This window comes from Athene noctua, chromosome 2 (genome assembly GCF_965140245.1).
Source record: "Athene noctua chromosome 2, bAthNoc1.hap1.1, whole genome shotgun sequence".
NCBI classification, from domain to species: domain Eukaryota; kingdom Metazoa; phylum Chordata; class Aves; order Strigiformes; family Strigidae; genus Athene; species Athene noctua.
In genome coordinates this window covers 135,598,846-135,619,987 of record NC_134038.1, presented here as the reverse complement: position 1 = coordinate 135,619,987, position 21,142 = coordinate 135,598,846, and the positions used below count along the sequence as shown (strand labels likewise).

General features: G+C 40.0%; 1 protein-coding gene across 2 annotated transcripts; it reads right to left on the bottom strand.

Annotated features, from left to right (window-relative positions):
* Positions 1–626: 626 nt before the first annotated feature.
* On the bottom strand, positions 627–20,340 carry TSPAN13 (tetraspanin 13). Of its 2 annotated transcripts, none has more exons than XM_074900367.1 (6): positions 20,181–20,340; positions 7,748–7,915; positions 6,397–6,477; positions 5,378–5,491; positions 4,089–4,199; positions 627–2,942 (listed from the first exon to the last, which is right to left on the bottom strand). In XM_074900367.1, the coding sequence occupies exons 1-6, from the start codon at positions 20,241–20,243 to the stop codon at positions 2,868–2,870; spliced, it is 612 nt and encodes a 203-aa protein (XP_074756468.1). In that variant the 5' UTR covers positions 20,244–20,340; the 3' UTR covers positions 627–2,867. The 2 variants fall into 2 exon arrangements, with proteins under 2 accessions (XP_074756468.1, XP_074756469.1); XM_074900368.1 differs by lacking the exon at positions 20,181–20,340 and adding an exon at positions 8,486–8,647.
* Between the last annotated feature and the right edge of the window lie 802 nt (positions 20,341–21,142).

The following is a 21,142-nucleotide window of genomic DNA, read 5'->3' as shown; positions in this document are numbered from 1 at the left end:
GAGGAAGATGCTGTACAGTGGTATCAGTATGTTAGTGATGATCTGGATTTACTTTCTTACACAAATGCAGAAGAATTGTATTTTATTGTTTTCTAGCCAGTTATGTGATAAAAAATGTGTAGGTTTCTCAAAGAAAGTTAAGACGGGTTTCTACATTTTCCAGAATAACAATTTTAAGAAAGCATTTCAACATAACTAAGGTTAAAAGACATCTAACGTAAGCATTAAGAATCTTCCAAGTTAAACCATGTTATTTTGATACTTTTCTCCTGTAAATAGCTTCTAGAAAATTTGGTTAAATATTAAAATGCCTCTCTAGAAACCAAACAAAAACCACTCAATCTCTTAATCTTTATATGAGCAAAATGTTTTCTTCAAGAGGAAAGACAAAGCAACGAACAAAGAAAACTTCAAAGACGAAACCCACAAAGAACAGATTATTCTTAAAAATGCTCTATTTCAACACATCACATCAGAACAGTACATTCCTCGTACACTGAGATGCGAGTCAGACCTTTCCTGAAGGAGGGTACTCGCTTTCCCTCCAAAACCAAAGTCAGACTCAATGTGTCTTATGGCCCTCCCCTTAAGAATTTGGTTTTGAAAGAGAATCCACACCTCTAATGTGAATTTCAAGTTGGTTGGTTTTATTTTTAAATCACAATCTTAAAGAGACAAAGTATTATTAATATGATAGAAAAAATTTAATCAAACCATATGATCCACTGATCTGTCTTTTGACTACTAAAAAAAATTCACACTGTGAGACATAAGTTTCTGAAGTGGTAACATTTTCAGTATTTCCTCAGTGATGCAAATTTACACTCCAATATCACCTACCCTATCAATGGCACCAGAGCCACCCAAAACTAAGCACTAATAATAATTAGGGAAAAAAGTCAAAATTGAAGCAGAAATGCAGTATTATTTTAAGCTTCATACACCCTCTCCATAAGACTCTTCCTTTAATTTATTAATGTACAAAATGTGGAGCTTCTCTAGGCTAAGAAAATTAACTGTTACCATAGACAGCCACAAGATGATCATCATCTTCTTGACAACTATTGAGAATGGCTGGGTTAGTCAGTCAAACAGGACAGCACTTGAGGAAAAAAAACCTGTGTATATTTACATTATAGTTAGTAATACTCTGAAGGCCCTTAAGGTCTTTCAGTACATGAGTGGACTCTTACACTGAATGTACAAGTGCTTGAAACAGACACCAATATTTCTCACCACACGAAGCAGTAATGTATAGATCAACCACCAGGAGATGGCGCTGACAGATGTTGAAGAACCTGCTACACCCGAAGAGAAACTATTTTTAGCAAGTTCTTGACACCCCCCTGCATTTGGGTTCAACTCTTCCCACCTAAAACCTCAAGGCAATTCCTTCTTTAGGAGCACTGAGCACATGAAAGTCTGAAAGTAATGGGAATGTATTTTGACTTCTTTTTGCCTCCTCTGCATGAGTAAGGAGGCATCTCCTTAGTGAAGGGAGACTGGGAACCCACTTCCATCTGGCCTCACCATCTTCCTTTTCACCTCACTCAGCTGCTCTATTCCTTGGCAGATGGCCTTAATACTCTTCCACCTTTTCTTCCCGCAGAGCTGTCTTTCAGGCTACAGCAGCTGCCTACAACTCGAGAAGCAGGAACTGAATGAAGAAAAGGTGCAGTACAGGTCTGTAATTCAGTGGGATTACAGACAAATGAAATATAAAGCACCTTGGGTATGTCTGATGTTCCAGCTGATACATCACTTCTATTACCAGTTGGACGAGGGACCATGCTCTCCTTCAGCTCAGACAACACTTAAAACATGGGTAATGTACTGTTCTAACTTTTAATTACTAAAAAACCCCAAACCCCCAACAAACTACTGGAAATCATCACTCTTCTTATTTTGCTTTTTTTTTTCCTCTTTCTTTTTTTACACACCATTCAATCTCTCATGAAATCAAGACTGTTAGCTGGATGACAGAGGAACACACACTGCTGAGTGATTACAACAATAATTTTACACCATCTGAAAAAATTAGCTGTACAACAACTTTCCACACAACAAGTTTCTTACATTAAAGATGACAGACCACTGTTGATTTTGATGTTGTGCAAATACCAAACTTCATTCGCTCAAAGAAAAAAAGTTTCAAGTTAATCAGCTGCAGATTACATTCTCCTGGGTTTCTTCATTCACTGTTCTCATAGTGAAGATATCCATTAAAAAGTAAAGAATTGTGTTTATTCTCAACAAAATTCTAAAGCTATCAGAAAGCCAAAACAAACAGGGAAGGGGAGGGGTGAAGACTACAGTAGTCATTAACATACATTTATGTGCACTACAGAAAAAAAAATCTTTAGCTTCTATTTTTACCTTAACAGGAAAGTGGGAGATCATCATTAAGACAAAAAAGTTGACTAGAGTTCAATCTAAAGTCTAATCAAATTATATAGTTCAACCATTCACCATATACTCTTATCATTTTAATGAAAAATCACGTAATATAAGCAATGAATACAGCAGAAAATACTTCTGGGATTTTTGGAGAAGCCAGTAGTGCTGTAAAACTCACTGGAGGGAGTTCACCACATCAATTACTGAAGTCTTAACAGAGTTAATTTAACCAGTTCAGAGCATCAGTCTGACTCTGCCCAGCTACCAAATGCACCAGTCTACTTCAAGATAGAGATTCTTAGAAGAAAAATAGTGAGAAATTAAATAAGAAAACTATAAATTTCTTATGGAAAGTGAAGGTTTCTTTTGGGTGCATGTAGAATCCCTATTATGGAGAAATACCAAACTATGGAGAATCAGTATTCTGAAGTAGAAGGTGCAGAGAGAAGATTCAGTCCTTTATAAACTTATCAAAGAAATGCACTAGGGTTTGCACGGGGATCCTTTTGGTTCCGGTATCTGTATGTCAGCCAGACTCCCAGAATCTGAAAACAAAACCCAAAGACACCATTAAGTAGAGGGTCTCCACCCCATCTTCCATCATTTACAAAATTTTTTAAACAAAATCCTGACAATGAATTTCCAGTACACAAGTTTTGTATTTCGCTATTGCTGAAATTGCACAACCACACACCAGCTTTCTTAATTAGAAAAAAGAATGCACCTTCTCAGAAAGAATTCATACTTAGCAACAAAGAACTAAACAAAAAAGCAAAAATTGCGTTTTCACAGTGCAATGCAAAATATTTCTCATCAGTCTGTCTAGCATTATTCTTCCCCCTCCCCAAATTACAAATATTCATAAACCTGGTTTTAGTGTAATGGTAAAATCCTCCAAATCGTTTCATATTACAGCTACCACTTAACTATAAATCCTGTCATTCCCCCCAACCACCTTCCTCCCTCTCAACAGCTTCACATTTTTAGTAAAGAAATTGAGGGCAGATGTCAGAGTGACTCTGTTTATGCTGCTGTATCTCTCTCGATGCCATAATACCTACAAACCTTCTGAAAACTGCAGTAAGCAGCAGGAAGAGTATTTTCATATGCTCTACTCTAGGGTTATGAAAGACCTGCTCTGAGAATTTTTGTTCACCAATCAATAAGTATATGTATCATCTGGATACTAAAGCAAAGAGTCAAAGACCTGTTTAACCTGACATATAAAGTACAGTTCACTCATCATGAAACTATACCTTTGCATTGCAAAAAAAAAAAATCCCAAAACCAAAAACCCCCAAAGACTCTGTATGTGCACAGGGGGGGCGAGGTGGGAAGAACAGGGGAATAAGGTAAAGCAGTGGAACTCTTTTTATTACTTTTGGAGAACAGCAAATCTGAATAACTAACTTTCTGCAAAACTTAAACTTTATAGCACCACATTTTTTTGTGGTATCCAGTTGTGGCTTGTAGTCTAAATAACAAAGTTGCAAGAACTTCCAGTGTTGAATAAAGACAAACCCTCCTTTTGGCATACTTAAGGAAGCTGATACCCTGGAAAAATCTGATCTATTTATTTGACTCCCAAGACAGTACTGAGATAAACTGTAATAAACTCCTTAAAATTATTGTTTCACAAAACAAAGCTTTAGAAGTGGATAAACCCCACTATTTTCGAACCTCCTACTCACCTCCGTGAAACTGAAGAAGAGTCCTATGCCTCCAACAAATCTCAGCACCATTCCAGAATATTCTTCTATTATCGGCGCACATGGTTGACACTGGCGACTTCTAAAACAATCCTGTAGCAGATACAGAGATGTGCACTCCATTTTCTGATGACATTTCACTGATTGAAAGCATCTAGTTAGGTGCAGAAAAGACTGCCAGCCATGGACAAAACTCTAGGAGTTTTAAAAGACTCCAAAAAAGCAAGTATATAAATGATAATGGAGTACAAACTTTGCAGGGTGCTGTATGATTATGTTTCCAGTAAATTAACTAAAGAGCTTAGTATCATTGTAACAACTACCTTACACATGTCTTAAAAAACTCTGCTTTCTGCAACTGTGTAAACAGCTGTACATATGAAGTGCTAAGGCTTGGACAACAGGCCCAAGCCAGAGCTGACCTATAGATGAATCCTGTATGTTTCATAACAGGTAACCATTATGCCAACAGGTATTATACTAAGTTATAACAAGCCACCTATCCTGATGTAAAAGGTGGAAGTGTTGAAGCCTGAGCAACAGGCCCTGAACCGAAACTGTTAACCCGGAATGTAATCCTTAATGAATTATGCACGGAGGCTGTAGCTACCTTGAATGTATCTTTCCCCTCCTTTGTATGCGAATAGAATAACATAATCATGGAGGCAGGTGTCTGTCCCCGACACCTGATATGAGACCTTGAGCATAATCCCATCAGATAAGCAGAGAAACTCCTTTGGCTTCTCCCTTGAGCCCTGGCCAGGCTCTGGGGGAATCTAATGTGAGATTGAAACCAGGTATTTCCGCTTAAAACAAAGGTGCCAGCTCTTCTGGCTTGCTGATTTTTAGGTATATAAGGCTGGACCTGCTCACAGCAACTTTGGCAGCCTCACCTACGGGTGGATGCACCACGCAGGATTTCCCCCTTGCCGGGACAGGCTCTGCAAACCCTCGCTGTAACCGGGGCTGCCCAGCCACTGCAGATCTGGGTGATGGTAACGTATGCAAGTGGTGATGGATCTTTCTTAATCACTATTCTATTTCTCAGGTAGTAATGATTTGATGCATTACACAGTATTTTCCTATTTGTTTAAGCACGCTGTTCTGTCTTTTCTTACTGTATGTTTTCTGTATTATTCTGTAATATTATTATTTCTAGTAAAATACGCCTGCACTTCTCACTCTGGTGTCTGAGTTTAATTGGTATCCCTAATCAGCAAAACAACATATCTGAACAAACACCAAAGTTTTATCATGCTTGAAGAACTTACAGAGGAGCAGGTTTCATTCGGGTCAAAAATTCTGAATCCACAACAATTCAGATTTCTCTCAATATCTGTTCTCGCACTCTTAGTGTTATTCCATCCCACCTCTAGAAGTTGACTCTAGAAGGCATAAGCAAATACAAATTATATTCATTGAACTGTCTGCATTTCACTGGAATCCAATATACTAGGCCAAGTCAATAATTCCCTAACTGAAACGTTCAGATCCTGAAGTCTAACAGGATGATAGATTAAAGAATGACTTGAATGTTCAAACAGCATGTGTAGTTAATGAAATAGCAGCACCTCACAGCAGCACATTCCGTTAGAATTAATTTTCCTCCTTCCTTTTTCATAAACCCAAGAAGACCACTAGTAATGGAACATGCAACTAATCTAACTGGGAATGCTCTAACTTTAAGCAAAAAATATGTTCACATGTCAGAAACTGGTTATTTAGTCACTGTACCCTTGCCTGCTTCTTGTGTGATAAGAATTAGTCTCTGTACCTCACAGAAGCTAGTTTTACTTTCACACTAAAGGGTCACCTCTGTTCCTAACGTAGTCACGACCTTTTCAGTTACACAAGAACAAACAGTTCAGTGTTTTTATCTTTACATTATGATTACTGTAGATTTCATCAGCTTATCTGGTATTGCTGAACACATGATATAATCAAGATACCATGCTGCTACACTTGTGACCATAAACCTACACAGAAAGCTTAAAAACAAAACCATTCAAAAAAAAAAAAAAAAAAAAAAAGACAGCTGAAAGGTAGTTCTAGAACCCAGATGTATTTCTTTCTAGCTACCACAGCCAAGGACTGCCTAAGGTCTAGTCCTTATTTAAACAAATTATACTGATTTTCTTAAAATATGCTCTCCCCATTTTGTGGAAGACACATATATATATATATATGTGCGCTTGTATGCATATACCTATATAAAAAGATGTGTGTTGTATGTATATATATTTTCATAGTATTATGCTATAGATAACTGACAAGTCAGGAAACTTCTTACCTGCTGTTCCTTGTTTAATGCTAAACAGGCACAGGAGACAGAAAACTGGACAATAAAGACTAGCAAAAGAATAATCATGTACTAGAAATAGTAGTTAAGGATACACTCTCAAATTAATTTGGCTTTTATAACACATATGCCTCATGGTATTCCTTACTTCATTGGATAACAATATAACTATAGAAGTAAATTCTGACTGGATGTGGAAAAGATGACCCAAATAATTTTCCCAGAACTCAGTCACCATATATTATCTCTTTTTGGCTACTACTATACATAGCTGGGTTTTCTGTGTTAGGTATTTCTTGCCTAGCAAGACAACATGAGCAGAGGTTAATAAAAGGAACTGTGAGAGAAAAATCTACAGACAATTTCTCAGCTTTAGGGACTTATGTTGTCATTCCACAATACCTCACTTAAAGTAGTAAAGAAAATATTTTTCTGGGTATTGTATATTCAGATTTTTTTTCTTCAATTACAGTCTTGTAATTAATTACAAAAGATAACTTTAGCCTAGATTTTAAAAAAGTGAGAGCTGCTTTTGAAACACGGCCTCACACACTTTGGACTAGTGCATCTGGAAACAGTATAGAACAAAAAGAACAAACTTTGATCTAAAGATCACATTTTGAAAGTCAGCCACTGTCGTCACAATTTGGCTACTGTGTTCAGAGGCAGATAGTTATCTCAGCAATTAAACTGTTTGTAGAGTGGAGGTCACTACTTATTCATAGACCACAACCAGAAAAATAAGTATTTTATCTGATTAATCTGTTTGGATGAGATCGATTTTGTTGTGCAAGGCAGCACCACAGACTGCTTACACAGCATCGGTAAGCATAAAGGGGCAGCAAAGCACACTGAGAAGAGCTATCTATGCACATTTCTAGTCTGGGTTTGCAATTAAAGACTAGGTATGAAAAGAAAGTGCTTCTTGACAGCCCACAATGCAGTTCCCTGGCAGCTACAACCAGCTCTGTTATCTGGAAGCATAACCTTTCTCTACCGTTAAACATTAATAATTCACATACTGTGTGCTCAACCTACACCAAGGCAGAGTAAGAGGCACCTATGACACAATGACCCACCATGAAACGCTGTCAAAAAAGTTAAAATATTTTAATTTTTAAAAACAAGACATGTGAATATTTCTGTCTTCAGAGCACAAACAAAGGAGAATGGAGGAAGCTGCAATAAAGTTAAACAGGAAGGAAGTTTAATTTAGATTGCACTTAACCAATAAGATTGTGAATTTCTGTTCTGTTTCTGAAGCACTTTTGTCTCAGCTGACAAAAGGTTGTTTACATGGCTTGAATCAGGCTGCAATCCATGTAATGCACCAGAAGGATACAAAGAATAACAATACTTGATGATGTTTCACCGCACCGATTAATCCAACTAAGGCAATAAGGAAAAGGAAGATTCCTACTGCAATTGCCACTCCAACAACTCTGAAACTAGAGATGAGGCCAAAGCCAATTCCCCATGCCGCAATTCCAATCAGCAGCAGGCTCACCAGCTGGAGAGAACAGAAAACAAAGTTAGTCTGCATATTAAGAGGTTCAACCTACACACAGCTACGTTTTTTACATTAAAGTTGTTATTAGATAGGTACAATTTTTCTTTCCAGTGTAAAGAGAAGCATATCCCTAAACAAACCAATCCTCCACTTCATCACAGAGGTAACTTCAGTTCTAGATGTTTTAAAGGCACACATTCTCCAACACTGTTGATGTGGAGCTGTTATAACTTAATCTACCTACAAGTTAAGCCATGTTGCATTATCTGTGACTGACTAGAGACACTACACTGAAGTGTAGATTATAACAGAACTGACAAATAAACTAAAAATCATGGGCTTTAATTCACAGAGTAGAAGTATGAAAATTCCATACGTTTTCTGAAACAGATGCAGTGTACTTAAAGAAAACAGGATATACAGCTCCAACCATGTAAAAAAGTGCACTTTGCTGTAACTTACTGTTATCAACAATACAGTTGCATTAATTCACAGGAGAAGCTTCTGCATAGTTGATGATATAACACAACAGTTAACAAGGTCACAAAAAAATACTTTTTAGATCTGTACCTCAAGGACTTCATGTGGTAGAACAATACAGGTGCCCTGTGTCCACCACATATTTCTTCAAGAAAACAGCTCTACTATGAAGTCAATCCCATTTCAATACCCAGAACACTCTTACGCTGTTTCCTTCCTTTAAAAGATGGTATTCAGGGAAGGCAGGCAGATTCTGCCCCAATTAGTTTACTGAGACTTATTGTTTATATGGGCAGGAAACTCCAGCCTTTCCTGTTTCCATGACAAAAACACAGAACAAAAAAAAAAATCCAACATGAAAAGCTGCAGAGAAATCTGTAATGAGGTACAGCAGTAGGGAAACAGCAGAAAAAGCCAACCCAGAAGTCCAATACACAAGATGCCCACCACTCTCATTTGTTAATACTTAAATGTAACATATCACCCGATACCTTCTTGTTAAATAACACCATTCAAACATGCAAGTTTTAACTTTCCAAAACCCTGACCTCACCAAAAAATACCCTGAAGTTGTATCATTACTTAAAAAAAACCCCAAAAAACCAATAAAACAAACCAGTAAGAGCTTGGTCTAATCCAACTACTTGACTTTATCTGACAACAAATACAGAACAAGCACTTAATACTTGCTCACCCAGTTTCCATCCAAACAAGACATATCTCATGATGTTTTACTGCTTACCCAGAGGGGTGGAAAAAAAGAGGAGGAAATTTCCAACTTATCATTTCAGTATACTTACCCTACAGCAGGGCATTTTTCTTGGTTTTAATACTAAATATGCCTGTATATTTTTTCAACTTACGTACCTTTTAGAAGACTGACCTGTGTAATGCTGCTTTTCAAACATAGAAATCTAAGATAATGTCAAGAAAGCTAGTAAAAGAAGTAGTGATGCTCATCAAGGTCAAAACACACTGTGTGTTTTTTTCACATGTTCACACAGGAACACATGTCAAAAAACATTTTTACCAAAAAGTCAGTAATCCACACGAGAAATCTGAGTCTGCAAGAAGTATATTTGTCAAACCTATACCTCTCTTACCCCATGAAGAGACAAAAGAATGATATAAAATTCAAAGGAATTGTTCAATACCGGTAGTTTTAGCGTTAATTCATATTTGTTTCTCTTCACCATAAAGCCTTAAATGACACGTATATTTAAAACCAAAACACAGGGCCAAGATGTCATGAATCTAAAATTACAGAGAGTGGAGAAAAAAATCAAAATAAAAAGCCTTGGCTCTGCCACAGACAGATTTCCTGAATGCATGCTGCACAAGGCTATAAACTTCCTGATGTTATTACATTAAAAATTAGCCTTGTTAATCAGACAGTTAAAGGCGAGATCTACCTGTTCTGATCTATGCCCATTCACTTTATTTCATTGTCTCACACCACTGGTAAGATTTTTTTTTTTTCCACATAAGCATCAGAAGTGAACAACAAAAGAAATCCCATAACCCAATTTCCAATCAGAAAGTGCTGGCTGACATCCCATGCTCTGCAACAACTTCTAAGCACTGAACTCAACACTGTCACTACACAGCTCTTCAAAGTGTCATCTCATTAAAAAAAAAAATCTCAGACAATATCAAATTTCAATTTATTTCACAAAGAAAAGCAGAAAAAACTTTGCTCCTAATAATTTTCACCAATGCTTCTTTACTCAGCCTAAGCTATGACTGCAAATCTTTATTTTCAACTATCTGCCTCCAGGATTCCAAAATGTGTACTTGTTGAGCTCTTTGTTCTTCTCATAAGAGGTCTAAAACAATTAGATTAAATGTGTTTTATTCTTCAAGTATCAAAATAAGAAACCTAAACAAAATCTGTGCCTAAAACACCTACGGGATAAACACAGTGTGCGAGCTGCAGAGTACTAGTTACTTCTTGGTGCCGTTACTCATCTCAGCTTCCATTATTCTGATGATATGTACATGACATTAGTGTGTATGATACTAAGTTATTACTATAACCCCCTGGCCCAAAAAAACCTTTCTAGCAGAACAGCCACATACTGAATCTAGAACTGTCACGGTTTTCAGGTGGAAAAAAAGCCTCTCTGTTTTTTAAACCCATTATTGAACCTCAGATGTCAGGGATCAGATGACCAGCTTTGAAAAATAAAGTAACATAAAATAGTTTAGTGTCTCTTTTGATCACATTTTAGTTTTAGAGCCATCAGTCTCATTTTCGAGCTTTACCTCCATAATTCCAAGGCTGTATTCTCTCTTCTTTCAGATGACAAAATTGTCCATTGTCTAATTCCCTAAAACATCTGGAAATTCAGTATGATCACAGATCCATGCAACTGGTTGGCCAGCAATGTGAAAATGCTGTATCCAGTCAGGCAGACACATCATTTGGTTCAAAATACCTACTGGCTACTACAATCCTGGGCCCTTCAAATCATGGGAAACTGACTTCATGTTTCAAAACTGGAGACTGCAAGTTTACAAACCATGCCAGAAACAGATTTAGTATTAAGCTCCTGACTCACCTACATGTTGACTGAAAGATGAAATTATGGTTATTCCCCTTCATTTTCAGGTTTAGATTGGGCTATCTGAATGTTAAACAATAAAACTACATATAGAGTTATATAATGCCATAATGTGAAAAACTAAAGTAAACACACACTACTATAAACATGAAAACTTAAGCTGTTTTGGGAAGGGGTTTTACAAGTCTGTGAAACAATGCACGGCTCATAGTGTTAGGCACTGTTTAGCCGCCAGAAATTACTACTCAAAAGTGCTTATTCAAGTGTTTTGAAACAAAAGGATTTATATGTAATATTTCTAAGTGAAGCTGCTAACACTTTGTAGTAAAGTGTACCTGAAACAAAATTAGAGACCCTGACTACTTTTAAATGAGTAATATGCACATTCTAAATATACCAGCTTTATTTAATTATAAAAAAGTCACCCATTTCTGTAAATAAATGAAAAAGGACTCTCTACAAAGCTTCTGAATGTCACATCTTATTTTACTGAAACCACATTTCTCAGCATCAGAACTCCCCCAAAGAAAAGTGTCATACTTGCAAGACTGAAGTACCTGTGAAATTCCATTTTACCTCTATGAGTTTAGAGGTAAACCTAAAGCTAGTCCTGGCTACTAACACTTGAAATATTTGCTTGATAAATCTACCAGAAATACATGAAATCACAGTCCAGTTTTTAGCAACTAGGACTGATCCTCTTCCCCAGAATAGTCCCATTAGTAAGCTAAAAGGTACAGATTGGAGAAATACCCTGTTAGACTGAATGACAACAAACTGGATTGCTGAGCTTAAAGGGTAGTAATCGATGGCTCAGCATCCAGCAGGTACCAGGTAAGAAGCACCACAAAGGCTGATACTAGGGCCAGTATTATACAGTAGTATCTTCATCAAGAATGTGGGTGCTACGACAGAATGGATTCTCAGAAAATTTGTGGATGATACTAAACAATGAAGACTGATTGACTCTCCAAAACAGAGATTCAACTGAGATGCACCTTGATAAACTTGAGGAATAAGCCAACAGAACCTTATGAAGTGCAAAATTCTGCTCCTGGAGTGCTTCAGTGGAGCCTGGGAACAGACCGGTTGAACAACAGTCTTACTGAGATAGATCTGGAGATCAAACTGGTTGCCAAGCTGAATACAAGCCAAAAGTCTGCTCTCATTGTAAACAGAGAAAGCCAAGAGGAGTGCAATCAAAAGAAACACATCGTTGGTGAGATGCAGCTCAAATACTGTGTCCTATTTCAAGCCCCCCAGGTCGGAAAGAAATTGGAGAACCTGGAAATAGCCACCAAAATGGCCTGCAGCCTTGGGAATGATGTTTGAGAAGCATGTGATGGAGCTGGGTTTGTTTAGTCTGACAATGAGGCAGCCTAGGGATAATCTAATAGCAACTGAAGCAGCATTACAAAACAATGAAGCAAACTCATCCCAGTCTCACATGTAACAGCTTGGGAGGTTCAGACTGGACATTAAAAAAAAAACATCTGCAAGGTGGTTTGGTGCCATACTCAAGAGAGGTGATAATTTTCGCTCTCAGAGGTTTTCAAGACTCAGTAGACAAATCCATAGCTGGCAAACAAATGTTATTCGTAATTCCACTCTGAGCAAGTGCCTGGACAGATGAGCCCCAGAAGTCCCTTCCAACCAATGCTCCCACACACCACAGCCAGCACTGGAAACTTTGCCACTCCCCACACCAAAATGATAAGAGACAGATTTAGCACTGACCAAAGACTCTTCTGTACTATCTAACTCATTAAATAGCTCCTAAATCCATATTAGTAGAACACCTTCTCCCAAGCAGTAAGAAGGTCTCTATAAAAGAGCAATGACTGATTTTTTCAGAAGTACTTAGCTACAAAACCACAAGTACAAGTCTTGTTCTCAGAAGTGATTTAAAAGGTCCCATTCACTTCAGGCATGTTTACATAGAAAGCCAACAGGCATCAAGAACAAAAGAAGTTATTACAATCTCAAGCTGGAGCAATTTGTATCACAGAAAGATGCTACAAGCAAGTCAGAAAAGCAACCTAGAGTCATGGGAAGTGTGTGTGTGTGTGTGTGTGTGTGTGGGGGGGGGGGGGGGGGGGGGGGGGAGACAGCTAGTCTTTTTAATTTAATATCCTCATTTACTGTACATATCTTCTCCATCAATATAAACCCTAGCAATTTATTTTAAAAGCACACACACAAACACTGGCTTTGCGTAATCCAATATATAAACTCATCGATTTCAAATCAAGTAAGTGCTTTACTGGAACAAACCTATAGATAGCACAAAACCTAAGTAAAGATCAGTAGATTGATTTTTTTTCTTTCTTTTGACTCTATAGGAAAAGTACTCAATCATACTGCCAATAGACAAAAATGTTACTCCAATGTCAGCATCTCTAAAGGAAAGATTTTAGGGTTGGTCTGCAAATTCAAGATCAGAGAAATGGATCTGACCCCACTCTAAGTGACTTCCATTGTATTTTTTAATACATACATATACATATACACACACACTTGAACTTCAGAGATGTTTCAAATATAACAATTTCTAGACAAAGAATAATTTCTTTGTCACGAAGGTGAAGTCATCACAAGTTTGATTGTTCTGTTCTCCATGTAACTTACTGACATGATTAAAGCATTAGCCTTTACAGTAAGTTGTCAGGTTCTCTTTCCCCTTACTGCTGCATAAATTACTTCTAAAAAAAAAAATTCATAATTTGCTCTATTCTTTACATCCAAGTTCTAATTTGCATATAACTTCCCTCATTCTTGTACTGGAAAAATCTGTTTCTCTTCACACTTACCCCTTGTGTACTTACCAACAAGCTCAGTCTACACTACAAAAATAAACCAAGGTACTGACAAATGATTTCTCTAGACAACACCACTGAGAAACAATTCAAATGTCAAGACCAGTTCCTCCTTCCTTCAACAGCAAGCCACAAGCAAATCTGCTGTTTTGACTAACTAGCAACTTTTCAGTATCTCAACTAGCTTGAACTGCTCGCTAGGAAGGAAGTTATACGCAGAAGTTGCGTTCCCACTGTTGTGTTGTAGCCTCAGTTCAAAAAGCAGCCAGTAAAAACTGCATTTCAGAATTTAAATTTCAAGAAATACAGCCTCGCTATTCCCAGGTAAAGAGATTATATAGCATTTACACTGGTATCAGCAAAGGAAATATTTACAGAATAGCTGTCAGGCTGGATACGGAACAGGAACTAAAACCAGAGAGATTACACACATGATGAAACACATCCTCCCTAACCTCTCTCTCCACACGTAAGTTCATATTCTACTTCTTTTAAGAGGGCCTTAAAGCTTAAACCTCAAATAGTATGTATTTTGAAGGCAGAGCTTTCCACCACCCTCCCCTTCAACTTGGTCAACCCTTTCCACACAGCCACTGAGAACCTACAAGACACAAGACAATTTTCTGTTTCCTGCACTTCATCAAAAACCACCACGTTAAAACAATAGGCAGTATATAGAGGTGCATCTTTAGCAAGTTAAGGCTAAGCTAAACTGAGCTGTAAGCTAGCCAACCTGTAAGCAACTTTACCTCCTTATGGTACTTCTTCGGCTTTACTGAAAGCAAAGACCAAGCAGTAAGGAAAGCAATCCTTTGGAGGCACCCAGAGCTAACAGAAAGCACAATCACAAAAAAACCCAGAAAATCACAAAAAACAGAAAGCACAAACCTTTAGGTGACTTCTTTAAATGAAGAGTGATCAGTAGTCTGGTTACTGAACAGCCTTGAGACACATGATGTGGAACAAGCAATTTATGTGAAAGGCGCATTCCTGTTTCTTATCACCAAAGCCAGTTCTTTCAGTTTCAGCCCTAGCTCAGAGTTCTTCATGTTACTGGCCAATAATTAGGATCTAATTGCTTTTGACCAGGTAATAAGTTTCTTTCACATTAAAATGGAGTGAGATTTAACCAGCTTTATGCTCCCTAGCCTTTGGAAATGGAAGTTTTCTGTTGTGGAGCAGGAACAACTATCTTCTTAAATGCTTACTTTTGCTTGCTTGCTTGTTCATTGCTTTTTAAGAAGTCGCAAAACATTTTCAGGAAGCCCAGCTCTCCTACAGATCCTTCTTCCACACATGTATCTCCCTCAGCACAAAAGCAATAGTGCAAAGAATGCACCTAATGGTTTAAGCTACAAGGCTACTACAGGGCATTTAAAGGGCTTCTTGGTAACTGTGCTGGTTTTAAATGTCCATCTGCACCACCAGGATGGCCGATTCCAAAGTGGTATCAAAACATACCATGCTCCATATAGCTTCCTCCTTCTGTGCCCTGTCATTCTCCAGTTCTTTCACTAAACAGTTTGCCTTCCTAGTTCTAAATGCCACTATGCATTCTGTGCAAGACAAGTGAAAAAACAAAACCTGCTCATACCTGATCTACAGACCCAGTACATGTCTCAATTGTGACCTGCTACCACAAACCACTGTCACTTTGGCTATAAACTGACACACAGTAGAGCTGAGGGCATTCCCAACCTCTGAGGAAAAGTCTTAAAATATGTATCTATATTTTTGCTGTAGTTACTCTTTCATGCTCTACCACTGTGACCATAGAAACCTTCCCAAAAAGCCAATGAAAACAAAAAAAAACACCACCAAGACTAAATTGACATGATCAACATTAACCTTCCCTGCGACATACCTGAGAGTTTCTGCACCGTTTTATTTACACCACTAGATCCCACAGCTTATACTGTCACCTTCAAAATGTCCTTAAGAACGGCAGAAATGGCTCCAAGGCAACCTGCCCCACCTGCAGAGCATCTAGTTAGGATGGTGAGCTAGACCAGCCCAGCACAGGCTGGTGCTGGGGCAAACTCTTGACACTGCACTCCTAAATGCTGACCATAGACCATCAGACACAGCAAACAGCAGGCTATTTACTTCTTACAGCTGAAAACAAGCTTATACAAATCAAAATGGAATTGAAGTCAGAGATCACAGGTTCATCTACCGCTGTGACAGAAACTTGGCACATGAGGTAAGAATTGTGTTTTTCTAACTCCTGTCTGCTAGTACCTGGCTCTATATAGCCACTACAGTGGTCAGGAATTATCAGAAAACAGTCACATTCCCTCTCCCTAGGAAAATCCAGATGTTCACCCTGCCTCAAACACTAGCTTTCCTCTATGCAGAAAGAAGGGAGATGGAGCTAGCAGATCTGCACAGAAGATGGAACATGCTCACTCCTCTGCATCAGGAATGCTGCAAAGAAGACAAGTGCTATTAAAAAAAAAATCTAACATGCCAAACACATGCTGTCCAAATCTGAACATTTCTGTACTCATCTTTATATACTTCAGTAATACAGGAAAAGCAATTTTGATAAAGAAGGCAGAAATGCACCAATTACACTTTCAATAAATACTGCACTCAGAGAACAAAAGGTAGCAACAGAAAAAAAAAAAAACTCTTTCAAATACAATGCTTTGGAAAGTGATGCAAAAACCAGGACAGTCTAGAAAACAAGTTCAGAGAGCAAAGTATTATAAAAAGTTAATGAATTTGACAAATGTACTTTGTAGTGTCAGAAGGAAACACGGATGTTTTTGTGGCATGAACTCTGTGCTACTAAAAACATACACACTTTTAATGGTAAAGGTACCATATGTTTTACTTTAAATCAAATGGCCACTCTAGGTGTAAGAAAAAACCTGAAAGCCTGCTTATCAAAACAAAGGCAAGATGTTTACATACTGACAACAAACAGTTCATGCTTGCTGCTGCAGCAATAATTAAGTAGTTACTTGGGTGACAAAAACAGCACACCATCCAAATTAACTAAGTGTCAGTATTTTTTTTTTTTTTTTTAAATGTCAATGTTTAATCTTGTGGCTCAGCTACCACTTCAATCTTTCATCACTAGCTAGGGCTTAGGAACTTCCTTTCTTTTTTTTTTTTTTTTTTTATGAGAACCTGATTTTAAATAAAGTATCAACTGTTCATGCTTCAAGACAATTACTCAAGACTTCCTTGGAAGGAACACTGTCTACCTAAGGAAATCCTTGTCTGGTTAAAGTGACCAATTATTGGCGGAACCAGCATCTTGGGTTCTCATACCCGGAAGATTAGAAGCCCCGAGTTATGTACACATCCTTGAATTCGGGTGAAGTATGTGGAAAGGCATTTTAAACAGTTTGTATGGGTTTGCCATTTGATGAGAAATGTTAGTATGATTGAAAAAATAAAACCAAAATTGGTCAGATACCCAAAACTAGTATTTTGGACCTTTAAAGAACTGCAGACAGTTCTTCCATGTAAGACATGTCATTCCAGCAATACACGTCATTACATACACAGAGACAACAAATAGTCTCAATTATAAGGAATCATACTGAAGTCAGCAAGACTCAGCACAGATGCCAGACTTACTCATATAAAATAAATTTAAAAATAGAAGCAGGGCCTAGGGACATTAACTTAGTCCAGAAAAGAACCAAGAGTCATCAGCAAAGTACCATCTGAAAACAATATTAAGTGAGCAATTAGGTTAGTGGGTTTCTGGTTTATCGCCTTAAGCCAGTAACTGATTCATTACTGCCAGGACATATATTTTTCTTGGTGTACTATCATAAAAAGTAAAACAAGACAGCATTAAAAAAAAAAAAACCACAAAAAAACCAAGCTCCAATATCCTATTCTGGGACTGTTTTAAGAAGAGCAGAATAAAAACTGTAACCTCCACTATACAGTTCTGAGGGCTAATTCATTCCAAGCATGTGATACAGACATCAATGCTAGCTAGAAAAACATCAGGAAGTGTTACCCAATTGACCTTATATTCCTTCTTACCCCCATACTCCCTTCCCACCAATTATTATTGTGAATTAACATTTGTATAAAAGATGACAATTAGGTTCTTGCTCTGGTTGTCTTGGGTACTTTTTTCCATCCGGGAAAAAATAAGCCCATCATTGACTGTGCTGTTGCAATCCAAGTCATATTGTCAGGTTTTTGTCTAACGTAGAAACTGAGAAGCCTATACATTTTGCTAGATCAACTCTATCAGGCCAACTAAACACCTTACATTTTATTTCTGTAACTCTGAATTTAAAAGCATTGGTCTTGTATCTTGCCTATAATTAACAAGCAACAGAAGTAATAATAATCAGATATTCTAGCTACTATAATTCAAAGAAGCCTTCCTTCCTTCAGCAAAAACATATGTTCTGCATAGGTCAGATGAAAGAATACCAAGTGACACCCACAAAGTAAATTCTACTCAAGGAGGCATCAGAAGCAAGATTAAGGTCATAGGTGCATTGTACAGGTATCACAAACAGAACTACAGAGGTCCCAAAGATCAACCCACGCTCACCGAAGCCAAAGACGGGCAAAAGACCTACCAGACCCCTTACACCTAGTTAATATATGGTTGTAGGAATAAGTGTTGCCTTCAGAAAAAACACCTGCTGTCCACAGGACATCACAAGAGATGAATTTTGCACGTATCATGTCAGAAAGATCCAGACTTCTCTCACACTTCTGTCACTCAAGAAATAACAACAACAGCAGCAGCAGCAAAAATAAGTCTTGCATTAACCTTTGGTTTACTGAAAAGAGAAATCAGGGTGTGACAATTCACCTATAACCCATCCATTGGAATGGGGCATTCCCACAAAAAGTTGGCCAAGATTGATCTTTTGAGGTCCCTTCCAACCTGGGCTATTTTATGATTTTAACTTACCTTTATCATGACAGTCTACATACACTAAATTTACCTCCAACTACAGATGCCAAACGAAGCAATGCCTCCCTACTCCTCTCTACTCTGACTGGGGGTAGCATGGGCAACCCACAGCATCACAGGGATGCCGAGTGACTTTCACAGAGGGTAGAGGCTGGGCTCCCTAATGTTCCAGACACTTTTTCAGGGACATACCCTACTCTGCAAGCTCCTCCAAGAAAGCAAGTGCAGTAGCACTGCCTCTCCTACAGTTAAGGTTTTTGTTCCACTCTTTTCTGACAGAACAAGGGTCACCTCACACACTGAAAGAATATAACAAGTAACAACTCTGGCTTCAGCACAAGCACTTATACATCCATCCATCCATGCTCCACCCTGGAGATTACCATCAGATCCAGTAACCGCCAGCTATGAGAACTGTTGTTCTGATGAACAACATTAGACCTGTTTGTTCTCCTGTCTTGCCTTTCGTCAAGACCAGGCAGTGCTTTCAGAAAAGCACCAGCTGACTCCAATTTCAGTGTGCCGAAAGTCATCCCCAAGCACGGCTCTTAACATGAAATATTAGAGGACATACTACCTCTCCAGAAGGGCTGTGAGAGGAAGCCATTACATGCAGTCCCATTTCATGCTATTTCCGTGTCATTTTAAAACAACGAGAAGAAAAACCCACAGCTATACCACAATTGGAGATTTTATTCTTTTCTGTTGGAAACAGGCCCTCCAACTTGCCCAAACAAACGCTGGCACCTGCCTGGGGCAGCAAATCAGTTATTTCAGTTGAGCACACTACTTTTTTTTTTTTTTCCCCTCACACATGGTCCTTACCACCCCGAAGTAGCCAGACTTTGTAACTCCCAGGGGAGAGCGGGGAAGCCCGCTTACCAGGGGGCTGGGGGCTTCTCCAGCACACCCCCCTCCCTCTCCAAGGTGCTTTGCCTGTACGGGTTTCGTAGGGCCCAATACACCTCCACGACACTTGCCACTCACGGAACTGCACTTGTTAACAAAATAAGCCCTTCGTCGTTCACGCCTGGGTTAGCGCAGCGACCTTTCCAGGCAGAAGAAAAAAGGCACCGCCGGGCCGGGCCTCCCCTCGCCACAGGGCCACCCCCTACTCAGACAAGCTCGGCCCGGTGGGGGCTGATGAGCCACCCCCAACCCGGGCGGGCAGCGCTCTCCTTGCCGCCCGCTCCCGGGCCGCCCTGGATTTTGATCCCCAGGAGCCGCCACGTCCCTGCGGTGACAAAGCCCGGCCGGAGCGGTGCCACCTTCCCCACCAGGCAGAGGCCGCGACCGAGCGGCGGCTCCGGCTGGGAGCCCCCCCGGCCCCTCAGCGCCAGCCCGCCGGGAGGAGGCCGCCTCAGGCCGGAGCGAGCCCCGCCGCCTCCCCACCCCACCCCACCCCACCCACCCCGGCAGCGACACCCGCACGACGAGGGAGACCCCGCCGGGGCCGCCCGCGCCCCTCCCGCCCCAGCGCGGCGGCCACACACCGTGTAGAGCAGGTTGAGGGCGCAGAGGCAGTTCTTGGAGCAGGCGAAGCCCCCGCACACCATCGCGCCGCCGCCGCCGGGGAACCGCGCAGCTGGGCGCCGCCCCGCCCCCCGCCAACAGGCGGCCGCAGCAGGTGAGCGGCGCGCGCCGCCGCGCCCGCTGATTGGGCCGCTCCCGGGCGCGAAGGTAATGACATGCAAATGAGCAGGCGCAAGGCGGGGCTGGGGCGGAGGAGGGAGGGAGGGCGCGCGCGGCGGCCCGGCCCGTCGGCCCCGTCCCCCGTTATCTGCGGGCACGCACGGCCCCGCCCCGCCCGGGACGGAACGCCGGGAGCTGCCCGGTCCCAGGGCTCCGGCCCTGCAGCGTCCCACCAGCGGCAAGAGCTGGGGAGAGGGAAACGCGCTGGGCCTTACCTGAGGGCGGCCGGAGGCGGCTTGGCATCTCCTCGGCCATTTTGTTGTTTAGGGCGTGAGAGGTTCCTCCCTGCCGCTCCCGTGATGGTACAGATGTGTAATCGATGACCCTGGGTAATCGAAAGGAAACATCCAGGGATTTACTCCTCCAGGGCGTTAAAGTATTTGGACTACTGTTTCACCGGCTGTTCATCTGCATATTTGTTCCTCTTCCCAAATTTGAAAAAAAAATTTAAGTCACGTTTCCATCATGCTTCTTGTTACCTTTTCACATCCGTACGTTTCCTTAGTTCGAGGGTTAAATATTTTTACTCACAGGTAGTCAAAATCCTTCATATCTATTGATGACTTCCTACTAGTCAGTACCAAGTTCTTGCTACTGTTTTTAATTGGCGTGAATGGTGTCTCGCTTCACTAGCACCTTCCAAAATCTTGTCTCTGGTCACCACGGGCTGGACTCTGCTATATGATGTTTTATAGTAAATAAATCAAATACCTGCTTTCAATGCCTTCTGTGTGTACAAGTGTTGCAGGATTTGTGTCCAGGA